At 41.4% G+C, this 15,291-nt stretch overlaps 1 protein-coding gene across 3 annotated transcripts in view; it reads left to right on the forward strand.

Annotated features, from left to right (window-relative positions):
• The window catches only part of FBXL20 (F-box and leucine rich repeat protein 20), a 71,386-nt gene that overhangs the window by 49,796 nt on the left and 6,299 nt on the right, over positions 1–15,291 (forward strand). For all 3 annotated transcript variants that reach the window (XM_075059654.1, XM_032791320.2, XM_032791322.2), the window contains exons 8-14: positions 101–227; positions 4,810–4,884; positions 6,970–7,100; positions 8,596–8,656; positions 9,295–9,339; positions 11,479–11,535; positions 14,476–14,688. In XM_075059654.1, coding sequence (XP_074915755.1) covers positions 101–227; positions 4,810–4,884; positions 6,970–7,100; positions 8,596–8,656; positions 9,295–9,339; positions 11,479–11,535; positions 14,476–14,688 — 709 coding nt within the window. The remainder of the gene's footprint in view (positions 1–100; positions 228–4,809; positions 4,885–6,969; positions 7,101–8,595; positions 8,657–9,294; positions 9,340–11,478; positions 11,536–14,475; positions 14,689–15,291) is intronic.

A 15,291-nucleotide genomic window follows, 5' to 3' on the forward strand; every position in this document is an offset into this window, starting at 1 on the left:
TTCCTGTGCCCAGCTGAAGTCTAGAAATTGGAATTTCCTGTAATCCGGCTTGAAGCTGGATTTCATAAGTTTCCACCCACTTTTCCTTTTGCCTCCCAAGTGAGGGATGCCCACTGCTGGAACAACTGAATATCTCCTGGTGTGACCAAGTCACTAAGGATGGCATCCAGGCTCTGGTGAGAGGCTGTGGAGGACTCAAAGCCTTGTTTCTGAAGGGCTGTACGCAGGTATGACTATGGAGAACATGCGACATTACACTAACTACAAAAATGAGTGTCTTATGCATTCAACGCCAGTTACAGCAATGAGTGTGCAGTATTGTAGGGCTTGTATTTCCAAACATTACGTTATTGAAATAACTATTCAAGATCTACCAACTAGACATTAAGTGCTTTATTGAAACTCTTTACTAGCTTTGAGTCCAGCATGAACAGCTGAACACTGAATAATGAAAACTATCTAGTAGTGGAATCTCCCTGTTCAGAGGATGTCGTGAGCAAAATCACACTTGCGTTGACATTTTTTTAATAAGCTATAAAATATCCTGGCTGTGTCCATAGACTTATTAGCCCTTTGTAGGAGGGTCAGACACTAGTAGAAAGCCTGGCTATAGTTGCATCTGGAATCACATGATAAAAATTCCTGACTGAGTGGAATCTTCGAGCTGGCTAATGTAAAATTGGACTGTAGTTGTTTTGTTTCAGAGGTTTTCCTACAGCAAATTAGACACTTGGCACATCTCTGAAAGGATGGCACTATGTTCAGCAGTGCAAGTAGGGCAGTGCAGTCCGGTACACTGTACCAGCAAGATACTTATGGCTGGTATGGTGTACTGGAAAGAGGGACCCATGTCAGCAGCTCCTTCAGTGCATGCAGCTGTACTCCCCTGGTCCTTCGATGCAGGGTCTCCTCCGTCTGACAGCAGCCCTGACGGAGGATAGGGCTGAGGGGGCAGTGCTGGGAGCGGTACAGCCACTGGAGATGCTGCCAGCATTCTGCTCCTTTCCCCACTGCAGTCCTCCGGTGGGGTTGGCTGCTGTACAGATGGAGGAGACCCTGCGTGGAAGGGCTGGGGCGCTACAGCAGCCCCACGTTCTGCTCATTTTCCCGGCTGTGTTTCTGAAGGCTCAGCGGGAGAAGGACAGAGCTTCCCCGCTGCCCCCAGGTAAGGGGAGCGGATCATGGGGAGGAGACAGGAAGAGCGTGGGGGCCCCAGGCTGGGGGCAGGGCGAAGTCACATGGAGGGTCACGTGACTGCTGTCGGGCCCTCCTGTACCAGTAAGAAATGGATTCCACTTGCACCACTGGCCATGTTGCTCTTTGGACTGTGTCCAGACCAAGATGTAGTATCTTTAGAACCTATTACAGGAATGGATCTTCAGCCCTGATGCTTTAGATTAAAAATTGTGCATTAGCTTTTAAGGCTGAAATTCCAGTTACCTTTCGTTGTTCGGAGTTAATTTTCTTTAACCTTACTATTTTACATGCTGGGCCATGAAAGTACCCACGCTTCAAACTAGAAGGAAACTCACATAACTCTTTTCATACTCTAGGTATTTAAGAACTTAATAGGTTAAATATGGATAGTACTGTGACTTTATCTAGGTAGATGTTATAGTTGTGAACTTAGAATAGCTGATATCTGCCTTGAGTATTAGAATCTCGTGTAGTGAGTCGGGGGTTCATACCCAGGTTACAGGTCCTAATGCTTGCTAGCCAGAAACAAGCCGAGGGAGCCCATTTTAATGTCATCTAAAAGAGAGTAGCTTCAAACAGTGTAGTACCTTCTCCAGTACTCTTGATTGTAGTCTTCAGATATGAACGAAGTTCTGATGTAGGACTTGAATGTATGATTGTCTTGTGCAGACAGACCTGCTCCTGGCTAAATCAGAGTGACACTAGAACCTGATACAATATTGCATCCCAAGAACAAAAGAATCCCAAAGTGTCTGTAAGCATAGGAATTACTTCAGCTATCAATTTTTGGCTGAGAGAATGGTAGGTAGGCAGAAAACTGGCACCCAGCTTGCTGAAGATCAGTGAAGGCAAGAGAAATGTTGCCCAAGAACATGCGAACAAATCCCCTTATCATTTTAGAAAAGGTAGCCATGGGATCTTCAATGCACATGCAGATCAGGCAGGAAAGACTGAAAGAGTAACATGCAGTAAACTACGTAGAACTCAGCATTCCTGTCTTGGGAAGGTGAAATGCTGAGTTGTCCCTTCTGTAGTTCCAGCCTGTGGTTCCAGGAAATCTACATAATTAAAACCTAAGGATTAAACCTGTGAGCCATCTTCTTGGATGTATGTGGTTTGCTTTTTGCCAAATCTTGAAATTGTGGTGTGGGAGGTCTGGGGTTTAGGTTGTAGTTCTTTTTGTTCCTCTGAAACGGAATCAGTATTTTATCTGATGTTGACATGTAAACTTAAATAACATTTACTTTCCAAAAGATTAGTCTCTCTGTACATGGGTGTAGAAAGCGATACATTTTTAGAATGTTAAGTAAAGCAGTAGTGCATATATCACTATGTGCAAAACAAGCCCAAGTGTTAGGACCGTTGCCAGTAGTTTCCTAAGCTTACGTTGCTGTGGTTTTTAATAGCCTAGGAGACTTGACTGGTAAGAGGTTTAACAATCCGAGCCTATTTTCAGAATTCAGATCACTGGAAAACAGTTCGAACTTCTGGTTATTTGTGGATTCCAGTGAAATATTGATGGCAATACATCCTTGTTATCAGTTATTTGCCATCTGTTCTCAGGGGTGTAAGACTGGCAATCACTTTTTGTTAGCAGCCAAAGTGATATAGAGGAGGAAGAACGGTGATATAGAGGAACCCTATGAAGTATTAATTTATTAGAAAAAAATTTATCAAAATTAAGAGAGTAATTTCAGCTCCCATTCCGTCTGTTAATGCTCAGGTAAAAAATACATGATTAAGTTATTGAAATCAATAAATAAGAGCTGGCAATTAATCGCAGTTAACTCATGCGATTAACTCAAAAACTAATTGCAATTAACAAAATTCATTGCAGTTTTAATTGCACTGTCAAACTATAGAATACCAATTGAAATTCATTAACTATTTTGGATGTTTTCTACATTTTCAAATGTATTGATTTCAACTGCAACACAGAATACAAAGTGTACAATGCTCACTTGATATTTATTTTTTATTACAAATATTTGCACTGTAAAAAAAAAAAAAAAAAGAAATAGTATTTCAGTTCACCTAAGTACTGTACTGCAATCTCTTTATCATGAAAGTGCAACTTACAGGTGTAGATTTGTGTTTTTGTTACATAACTGCACTCAAAAACAGAACAATGGGAAACTTTGGAGCCTAAAAGTCCACTCCAGTCCTAATTCTTGTTCAGTCAGTTGCTCAGACAAACAAGTTTGTTTACATATACAGGAGATTATGCTGCCCACTTCTTGTTTACAATGTCACATGGAAGTGAGAACAGGAGTTCGCATGGCACTGTTGTAGCCAGCGTCGCAAAACATTTACGTGCCAGATATGCTTAAGATTTGTGTGTCCCTTTATGCTTTGGTCACCATTCCAGACGACATCCTTCCATGCTGATGATTGTAAAAAAAATGTGTTCATTAAATTTGTGATTGAGCTCCTTATGGGAGAATTGTATGTCTCCTGTTCTGTTTTACCCGCATTCTGCATTCATGTTATAGCAGTCTCGAATGATGACCCTGCACGTGTTGCTCATTTTAAGAACACTTTCACTGCAGATCTGAGAACGCAAAAAAGACACCAGTATAAGATTTCTAAAGATAGCTACAGCACTCGACCCAAGATTTAAGATTCTGAAGTGCCATCCAAAATATGAGTGGGACAAGATGTGGATCATGCTTTCAAAAGTCTTAAAAGAACAACACTTCCATGTGGAAACGACAAAACCCAAACTGCCAAAAAGGAAAATCAATCTTCTGCTGGTGGCACCTGACTCAGACAATGAAAATGAACATGCGTCAGTATGCACTGCTTTGGAATATTATCAAGCAGAAACTGTCATCAGCATGAATGCATGTCCTCTAGGGAATGATGGTTGAAGTATGAAGGGGTGTATGAATCTTTGGTACATCTGGCACATAAATATCTTGCGATGCTGGCTACAATGGTGCCATGCGAACACCTGTTCTCACTTCCATGTGACATTGTAAACAAGAAGTGGGCAGCATTATCGCTTGCATATGTAAACAAACTTGTTTGTCTGAGCAATTGGCTGAACAAGAAGTAGGACTGAGTGGACTTGTAGGTGCTGAAGTTTCCCATTGTTCTGTTTTTGAGTGCAGCTTTGTAACAAAAAAAATCTACATTTGTAAGTTGCATGTTCATGATAAAGAGATTGCAGTACAGTACTTAGGTGAATTGAAATACTATTTCTTTTGTTTGTTTTTTCACAGTACAAATATTTGTAATAACAAATAAATATCAAGTGAGCACTGTACACTTTGTGTTCTGTGTTGTAATTGAAATCAATATATTTGAAAATGTAGAAAACATCCAAAAATATTTAAATGGTATTCTATTATTGTCGAACAGCGTAATTAATCACAATTTTTTTATCGTTTGACAGCCCTACAATAAACTAACCTTGCAAATCTGTAGATTCTCAATCTCAGAGACAGTGGAAGATAGACTGTATGATGCTTGCATATTGCCATTTCATGCATTTTGAGAACTGAGTGGCTTTTTCAACCCAGTGACAATTCACAGTGATAACTCATATTTTCATGTACAGACCACTTTGAATGTAACAAATTGTTTCAGTCTATATATTTTTCTTTCCAGCTTGAGGATGAAGCTCTCAAATACATTGGAACACACTGTCCTGAACTAGTGACTTTAAACCTGCAAACCTGCTTAGTAAGTAATCTTTTCCTGTGATTACCATATTACATGCAATCTAGCTCTAAAGGGCATCTCTAAACAGGATTGAATAAGATCTGCTCCACCCTTCAATGTTGTCATTTTTGCAGACTGGAGAACTGCACTTTGGCAAGTTCTAAAAATAAATGCATGGGTTTTTGGGGTTTTGGGGGGGGGTTTTTTGTGGTAGCATTTGGTAGAGTCATACAAGCTTCCAAAATAGCCTTGTTAGCTTCAGTTTGTGTCTCTTTGCCCTGCCCATAGGGCTTCTAAGCACATTTGCAGGACTAGCTGGAAAAATTCTTTCCTGTGGGCTGGAATGTAAGTTTGTTTGCATCCAAACTTTTACAGTAGCCTTTAAAACTGAATCAAGCAGCACATTTGCTCTCTACAAAAAGACACTGAACCAACCAAGAAACAGAGTAATAAAATGATTGTATCTCAAATCTTCATGGAACTTCAAACACCTATTTACCAACTGGGGAGCAATGAAACTTTCTGCTCTTTACTTAACGGATTTCTTTAAAACGTCTGGGGGAATGAGGTGTGTCTGGGGGAATGAGATGTAACTGACAACAGTGCGTGGCTGCTGCTGTTTTCTGGCTCTGCCTCAGTTTTAGCTAAGCGTATATCTTAGGAAGATATTGGTGTATAATTTGGAACTATTAACAGTGCCAAATATGTACCTTTGAGCCAAAAAAGGAACTGGAAAGAGTTTTTTGTGTGCATCATCCAGCTCTTCAGATATGGCAGAATGAACAGACTGTCCCCAAAGCTGGAGGGGCTTGGAGAGGTGTAGGTCTGTGCCTCACAGAACAGTGTGTTTTAAGGAGCAGTGTTTACGCTCTGAGGGGAGATGATGATGTATACATGATGAGAACGGGGATGTTGTCAACAATAACTTTTCACTATTGACATTGGGACCTGGAAGATACTTAGTTTTCCTTTCAGCTCCTTCTGAAAGTTGCAAGTTTCTTGCTCACTTTCGTTTAACCCTTTGTAGAAGGTTTTTTCCCCCTTTTTTCCTACTTCAGCAGTTGTTCCAAAAGAGCTGCTGCCAGTGTCCAAGCTGGTGCTTTCCATGTGGGAAATCAACACTGGCCAGGTCACAAAACCTGGCAGGGAGGGATAGCTCAGTGTTTTGAGCATTGACCTGCTAAACCCAGGTTGTGAGTTCAGTCCTGGAGGGGGCCACTTAGGGATCTGGGGCAAAAATCAATACTTGGTCCTGCTAGTGAAGGCAGGGGGCTGGACTTAATGACCTTTCAAGATCCCTTCCAGTTCTAGGAGATAGGTATATCTCTATTTATTATAACCCAGTGAGGCCCAGTTTGTTCCTGTGTCTATATACTGACTCGTCTCTTCTCCTTTCTTTATCTCCTCCCACTGTATATCTTGGTCTTGCCATCACACTCTGTCCTCCAGCTGGCAGGGCTCAGGTGAGCTCCAGAACTTTGTTAATATTGCTGCTGTCAGCCAGCATGTCACTCTCCTGACAGGTTCTGCCTCAAATGTTGCCATCCCAAACTGGTTCCTGGAGGTAGACTGAGGTCCAAATGTATCCCTGGCCAAACACAATGCAGCTCCATTGAACTTCATTAAGTTACACAGGTGCTGAATCTGACAAGGATTCAGACCTGTGTCTTAGCACTTATCTCTTGTGCACCAAGACAGCAAGACTGAGTTTTAAAAGATTGTTTGTAAAACTAAGCTATGGTGGTGATGTGACCTCTAACAGACTTTCCTAATTAATCTTTCAGCCAGAATTACTTTGTCGGCATTGCTGAGGAAGCTGAGAGCGCTGTGGTGTTAGGCAGCAGATTCTGTGGTGCCTTCCCCTAAAATATTTGCATGCCTGTGGAATCAGCTGCAGACTATTTATAAGCCATATCAGAGTGCCTTATGCTGTTTCAGCTCTCCCGTAAAAATATTTGAACACATTTCTTGGCTAATAAGCGTAACTTGGCCTTCATCACTCTAAGTTGAATGCCTCCTTGCTTGTCTCAAAAGGTAAAATTGGGCAATGCATTGGATCTTCATCATCACTACTAATGGTTCTGATGTTTGTTTTTTTTCTTGTAGCAAATCACAGATGATGGTCTCATAACAATATGTAGAGGTTGCCATAAATTGCAATCCTTGTGTGCCTCAGGCTGCTCTAACATTACAGATGCTATCTTGAATGCACTGGGACAAAACTGCCCGCGGCTTAGGTGAGTTTTCAGTCTGGAGTCTCACAATGCAGATTGAGTAAAGATATGGGGGACCTGGTAATGGAACTCCTTGACTTTATTCTAAAGGTCAGGACTTCTAGTCCAATCTGGAAGTCCACTAGTTTACCACTGAAGTTATTTCCAGCTGTCCAGCGGGAAGAGGCTGACAATGATTTAGTTATGTCCTAATTTCTGGCTCCACAGAATATAATTCTACAAGATATCTTGCAAAAAGAACAGGAGTACTTGTGGCACCTTAGAAGCTAACACATTTATTTGAGCATAAGCTTTCGTGGGCGACAGCGCACTTCATCGGACTCATAGAATGGAACATATAGTGAGGAGATGTATATACATACAGAGAACATGGAAAGGTGGGAGTTGCCCAACCAAGCTTTCTTGGTGCAGCAGTGTTGTGTGCCACTCTGAGCTTATATAGGATTAGTGACAATTTCCTTTTACTAGTCTACGTATTGCCTTATTTTTGGTTAAAACCACTGAAATTAGTCCACAGATTTTTTTGTGTTAAGAACTGGAAACAGGGTTTAAACTGCATTATTCCTGCCTCAATACCTAGTTGTTAGTGCGTGTTGAAGATAGTTTGGAACAGGTGAAGCAAAAAATAGTGGTGGTTTTGTTAATTTTCACTATTTCAGACAGAGAATGGGCTTCAGGTGCCATCTCTATAAAGATTTTACAGCATAATTAAGAAAATGACATGGCAGAGAAAAGAAAAAAGATGAGTATTGTCTGGCGTCTGTTACAGCTGTGTGCCCTGTTTTAATTTGGCTAAAATAAGTGGTGTCCAGAATAGAAATGGAATTTTTATAATAAGCTTAAAAATAAAGTAAAAGATTATGGATACCTGTATCAGTTTTCATATATATGTAGTTCGAACTTTGAAAGAGGCAGATAAAAATGCTGTGATTCCAACTGGATCCCATGTTTATGTTTAACTCTGTCTGGAGATCAACTGCATAAAATGCCAAAAACCAAAGTATGTCACACCATTTAAAGAAAGTCCTGATCTTCAATTTTTAGAAATGGAAATAATGCTCTCCCCTGCAGCATTATAGCATTGAGAAGTAAAACATTATAAAACAAATGAGGGAAAAGGGGGAGGCACCATGAAACTGCAGTAGCAGAAGCAAAGAATTTTTGGCAGCCATCTGAACTGGGAATGAGAAAGTTGCTATCTAGAAAACTTTAAATGCATATGTTATGGCATTAAGTACTTATTCGTGCATGACCTGAGCATCATCATGAAATGCTATTCCGTGTAATACGCTACCTCATGGTGAGATTATCAAATGGAGTGAAGGGGGACCTCCATTCAAATGTGCATGAGTATAATACTCCATGGAAATAATACTCTTTGAGAGTACTGCCTTGACTTAATCTCTTCCTGCTCTGCTCCCAATTTTTTAATAAAACAGACTCTGTAAAGCAAAATGATTACCCAATAGCTAGTACATTCTTAATTCTTTCTGTACAGAATATTAGAAGTCGCAAGGTGTTCGCAGCTAACGGATGTGGGCTTTACCACTCTGGCTAAGGTAAGTGCTGCATTCCACTTTGTACCTGGTGCATCTCTGTTTCCTGGAAGCTCAGGGTAACAGTAGCTGTCTCCCATGAATTTATATTTTGCAGAACATCTCTTTTTGGTTTTGAAGTTGCATGGAAATGAGAGGGCTAAGTAGATGAATAAATTGTTCATTATTGCTTAAATTTTCAACATTGTATTTAGCCACCCAACTCCCAATTTCATGAGTAATATGCATCTAAAGTCAATGAAATTATTAACATTTAGTAGGAAACAAATCCCTGTACAATTTCATGCATTAGACAGATCAACCTGTACTCCATATGAGTAACACTGAGTTAAACCCCCTTTTCCTTTCTGTAGATTAAAAAAAAAAAAAAAAAAAAAGGTAAACAAGTTAGTAGATATTTTATAAATGTCTTTAAATGGGCAGGCTTGATAGATATTCAGTATTATGCTTGTTTTTAGTAGCATTGTCCTCCAGGGAGCAACAAACTATCTGTTGTCCTGACCAACTTTGGAAAGAAGACTTTCTTTTCAAACACACTTCATCTGTGTTGAGAAAGGAGGGATCCAATAATTTTACAAGTACTGACTGGGCTTAGTGTCTAATTTGCTTGTGTGTTTTTATTTCCTGCCTGCACTATATAGAACTGTCATGAGCTTGAAAAAATGGACCTGGAAGAGTGTGTTCAGGTAAGAACCCAGCCTTCTGAGTGTGGTGGTTTCATGCAGGAAGTTTCAGCAGTGCGGAAACATGGTCTGTGACAAATGTGTTAGGTTTTAATAACGACACCGAAAGGGTCAGAGCACAGAATCCCAAAATCCTTTTTTTTAAATGAAGACAACTTGTTCCAGAATCCTGATCAAGAAAAGGAGACACGTTTGGACGAGATGAATTACTTGTATATGTTTAATCACCTCTAGTCCAGTTTTCAACAGAGAATTGTATTGAAAGAACATTGAAAATGTTAACATAATCTGAAGATCCCATCAAATTTAGACTGTGTGCTTGTCTGCTAAAGACAATGTATAGTTCTGCAGATCTCGGCACCTTTGAAAAACCTTGCAACTGCCAGAACTACAAGCCCCAGGGTGAGTTCTTTGCTTCCAGTCAATGGAAAAATCTCTGGTACATAAACTGATAGAGATCAGTAAAGGTAATCTCCAAATATTAAATGTTACTGCAGTTGAAGTGTTTGAACAACTGTGACCTTGTGCGTGAAGGTGGAGGGAAATAACTAGAAATAAAGATGAGGTGCCCTCGAACCAAAAACCTCCCCAGAAGTCAGTGAGCTGTAATTCTTCACCAGCCTATGAGTCTGTTATCTGACTTTCCAATTAACTCAGTGCCACAGACTCATTCAATGGGTTTTTTTAGAATGCCCTTCATATGTGACTGAACACTGTCCTTTAACAAATATGTCATGAGAGTGATAAGATTAAGGTAAGATTGAAAGGTAAAGTGAAATATTGTGTTAAGTGGGTATGAGGAAGCCCTTAAAGACTGAATGAATACCATAAGGGCAGAGCAGTTTTCAATTAGAAATGGATCAGAAGACTATGAAGGTAATAGGGTTTCCCCTCCTGCAATGAAAAAATAGACTGGCCCCAACATTCTGCACTGCCTGACAATTCTAAAATTGGGATTTCAGAAGGCCACAGAAGAGGAAATGACAGTAGTCCAGACAGAAAGTGATTTAAAGCTGTGTCCAGTCTTCCTGCTTTGTACAGAGACAATCTGAAAAGGTTTTTCTGTGTTTAAATGGCAAGGGGAGTCAGGGTTGTATGTTTCTTAGATTAGAAATTCATGTCTTGTTTAGCCTGGAAGGGTACATCTACATTGCAATAAAAAACCTGAGGCCTTCAGACTTGGAGCTCAGATCAAGTGACTTGGGCTTACGGGGCGAACAATTGCAATGTAGCTGTTCAGGCTTGGGCTGGCCCCCACGCTTTGAGACCTCCTGAGGGGGAAGTGTTCAGAGCCCGGAGTCCAGCCCAAGACCAAACATCCACACTATAATTTTTAGCCCCGCAAGCCCCAGTCAGCTGACCCAGGCCAGCTGTGGCTATGCTAACAGGTTTTTTTCTTGCAGTGTAGACATACTCTAATGACTGAAAAATGAGTGAAGTGAGGACACTTCAGGAGCCAGAGACCGAAATCTGAGCAGTTTAGAGCAGAAGGGGTGTTTACCAGGCTGTTAACGCCTATTTAACTTCAGTGATAAATGAACATTTTGGAGAAATGTATCTGTAAGTATTCTGTAAAAAGCAACACAGAGTCCTGTGGCACCTTAAAGACTAACAGATGTATTGGAGCATAAGCTTTCGTGGGTGAATCCCCACTTCGTCAGACGCATTCACCCACGAAAGCTTATGCTCCAATACATCTGTTAGTCTTTAAGGTGCCACAGGACTCTGTGTTGCTTTTTACAGATCCAAACTAACACGGCTACCCCTCTGATACGTAAGTATTCTGCTCACTCCAGCAAAACCTGGGAAGACCGAGACATTCCTTATATTTCAAATGGGAAGAACAAGAAAAGAGGAAAAACTTTAAAAAACTCCTTTAAATTACCCATCGTAAGGAAACAAAAAATACAGACCCGATTTCTTAAAAATCCTTTCCAGTCTCCTTCTAAAGAATGATAGGAACCTTTGGCTGAAATGTGGTCCAGAAACATGCCAGTTCTGGAAATGTCTGAGATAGTGATTGCCATTTCCAATGCAGAAGAATGGTGAATATTTAAGATACTAACTTGGGGTCATGTTTTGGCTGGGAAGAAATGACTGTACAAAGATTTCAGTCTTAATAGGGCTTTGTCTCTCTTCCAGATAACAGACAGTACGTTAATCCAGCTTTCCATATACTGTCCACGGCTTCAGGTGTTGGTAAGTGTTTGGGCAACAGTTTTCTGTGTTCTCACTTGTAAAATGGGAGCCTCCAAATTTTGCCCAGTTGAAGATTGCCTCTGCAATCTGCCAGGCATGTGATGGTTATATCTAGTCTGTATAACATGGAGTAGTCTGCAGTCCCTTGTCATCCTGAATATGGAACTGGGACCTGTGGAAACGAGAATGATATCCATAGGACTGACTAAGCTGGGACTGCAAAGTTCTCTGTTGTCATTAGCTTTCATTCCTTGCTTTCCTGCCAAAACCCTTCAGACACCTTTCCTTTTCCAGTGACATTTTATCCTCTCTCCATTCTGTGAGCTTATAGCTCCATTCTGGTTCCACAGCTCTGATCACACATTGTATAATCCAAAAAAGAAATTCTTCCCCGTCTCATTACTGCATTGCAGTTGTCTGCTCATTTGAACGCTGTTTCAGTGATTCCACACTTCGTGGCCTGAAAGCAATAGGCCTTGGTCTGGGATTAAGTTTAGCCGTTTAACCAGTCTTCCCCACAGAAATATTAATAATAGTAATATATATGTTTGGATTTTTATTTGTGTTTTTAAAGCAATACTTCTGATCTGTAAGTGCATTAATCTGTTCAGACTTTATATAATTTGGAAAGTAATTATCCTGGCACACGTTACGATCCTAGATCATAGAAGTCTATATAATTCGTTCAAGGGCTGGGCTGTCTGCCCTGGGAGGGAGAACAGAGATGAGCCCGAGGTTTGGGAGCACTCAGTTCAAGTCCCTGCTCCACCACAGACTTGCCGTGTGACCTTGAGCAAATCACTTATCCTCTCTGTGCCTCCATTCTCCATCTGTACAGTGCAAGTGGCAGCACTACCCTGCCTCACGCAAGCATTGTGAAGAGCAATATATTAAGATTTTGAGGCAGTTCAGATACTGCAGTGATGGGGACCAGATAAGTATGAGAGAGAAATCTGCAGCCACCCTCGTTTCCTTTCTTCACACTATAGTTCAGAAGCCGTTGCTGCTGAAAGACAGTTTAATAGCACTCGTCGCCTCTGAATCTTACTCCATGTGTGAAATGTGCATTATCACTCTCATACAGGAAGTTTTGACTTGTGGGTTAGCATTTAACAGCCTTGGCTACAGTTCTTCAAGGGTGTAGTCATAGAATAGAAGGCATAAGTGATGGCCCTAAATAAAAAGACTTGGGGTAGGGATGGAGAAGTTTAAAGGAGTTCTCTTCACTCATTTGGAGCATGAATGCTTTTGGCCTGTAACTATTGAATCCAGCTTTGACAAGCCTCGATGTTCTGTATTAGTCCCTAGTGAGTTAGACATCACATTGTGTGGGAGTGTCTGCTTCAACCTGAAGTGAGGTGACAGCAAAGCAAATTTTCTCACTTCTAAATAGCGTGTTCCTTTCTTGTGAGGAGAGGGACAGCAAAGGCCACTGGGGAAGGGAGCGCTCACTGAAACTGCTTGCACTCTACCTGCCCTGTGCCTTAAAGTGGCAGTTCCATCACTGCTGGCATTTTAGAGCTGAAGTGTTCAGGCATGCTGGCTGTGCTTCCTTGCACCCTTTGGACAGGAAAGTCCTGTAACGTTAGGTTTCTCTCTATCCGCACAGTGCTTCGTTGTCTTAGCTGCAGAGTTCTGTCTCTGGAGCACTCACCCAGTGCATTCTCCTCTACAGTCATCTGTGCACCAGGTCTTGTTCCTTGTTCCTCCGCAAAGTAAATGATACATGAACTATGCAGATGCTCTGGTAATGGACCGACATCACTCACAATGGTGGAATGGTGAAGTCTCCCAGCTCCCTATACAGTTCAGTTTCACATACAAGAATATTTAAAAATAAGGACAGCCCGCAAATGGTGTGAAAGGCTCTGTCCTTACAGATCCAGTACCTGCAGCTCACAATAGTCCTTCCGGGTGTGTCTGAGCATGAGGATATGTGTCTGGGGGTCCTTCCACTGTGACGGGAGTACTGTATAATACTGTAGTACTGAAGAACGGGTAAACTTTATAGTTGTCGTCTTTTCTTTTGACATTACATGGCTGTATATGTGTTGTATGTAAGACAAGGGAGGTCATTTTTTTCCACCCTGCTCTGCCCTGGTGCAGGCTCAGCTGTGTGTCCAGTTTTGGGCACCAAACTTTGAGAAAGATGTAGACAAATTGAAGAGTCCAGAGGAGGACAACAAAATGATCTGAAGTTTAGAAAAACTGACCTATGAAGAAAGGCTAAACAAACAAAAAAAAAAACAAAAACCTTGGCATCTTTAGAGGTGCCGGGGGGCAGGTGGGAGACGCACCTGATAACAGGTTTCAAATACGTTAAGGGCTGTTGTAAAGAGGACAGTGATCAGTTGTTCTCCCTGTCCACTTAAGGAAGGACAAGAAGTCATGGGTTTAACCTGCAGGAAAGGAGATTTAGGTTAGATAATAGGAATAACTTTCTAACTCTGAGGATAGTTAAGCACTGGAATAAGTTACCAAGGGAAGTTGTGGAATCCCTGTCATGGGAAGCTTTCAAGAATCAGCTGGACAAACACCTGTCAGGGATGGTCTAGGTATTCTTGGTCCTGCTTCAATGCAGGGGGCTGAGGTCCCTTCCATCCCAGCGTTTCTATGATTCTATAACTCGACTGGCTCCCTTCTCGATTTCATCTACATTATATGACCTTCCTCTGTGGCCTACAGAAGTCTTGGCTAGTTAGAGGCACAGGGACTCTAATCACCAGAGTTCACAGCTCACAACCCTCTCCAGCATCAAGGGACAATTGCAGACTTGCCAAGAACTGTGTTATGGTAGATTTGCTCAAGGGTGTTTTTGTTCTTCTAGGACTTTATCTCAGTTCATCCCATTATCTCTCCAGAAAGCTTCCTAGCCTGGTGTTCTTGATGGTTGTACAGTGCTGTTTTCAGAGACCACTAACCACCTCTGTTTGGCTGCAGAGTTTGTCACACTGTGAGTTGATCACAGATGATGGTATTCGTCACTTGGGGAATGGTGCCTGCGCACATGACCGACTGGAAGTGATCGAACTGGACAACTGCCCTTTGATCACAGATGCCTCCTTGGAACACCTGAAGAGCTGCCATAGCCTGGAGAGGATAGAACTTTATGACTGTCAACAGATCTCACGGGCAGGAATCAAGAGACTCAGGGTAAAAAAAAAAAAAAAAAACCCAAGGCTTTTACTTACACGTTACTAAATGGCTGGATGGGGAGAGGGTGGTTGTGAGGATCCGGACTCACTATAATCTAGACCAAGTCCTTAAAATGCCTGAGTGCTTCAAGGGTAATGCCATCATCTGTTAACATGATAGCTGCTTCATTCAAGAGAAGGCTGATGATGGGTAAGCACTAGCTGGTGGGGAAGGAATGCTCCCTTCCTTCTGTGTAGGATCCAGTTACAGTTCCTGCTGAATAGAACTAAAAAGGAGTACGGGAGAAGCCAGCTCGCTAATGCTCACTTCACAGATCCACAAACCGGATGGTGCCCCCTCGAAACCTGGGAGTCTCGCCTCACTTCTCAGCAAAGAAATAACTTGAGCTAGTGTTCATATTAAATAATCTGATGAAGTATATGACAGAGCACTTCATATTGAAACTTCCCCATGTGCTAGTAAATAACTCAATCTAATCTCTTGCAAATAAATGACAGCATCTCTTGATGCCTTACCCTTTACAACTTGTTTTTTAACCTACTTGCTAATTCAGATAATTTGGTAATCTGCAATATGTCCCCAAGTCACAGTGCAAATCTG

The sequence above is a fragment of the Chelonoidis abingdonii genome, chromosome 21 (assembly GCF_003597395.2).
Source record: "Chelonoidis abingdonii isolate Lonesome George chromosome 21, CheloAbing_2.0, whole genome shotgun sequence".
Taxonomy (NCBI): domain Eukaryota; kingdom Metazoa; phylum Chordata; order Testudines; family Testudinidae; genus Chelonoidis; species Chelonoidis abingdonii.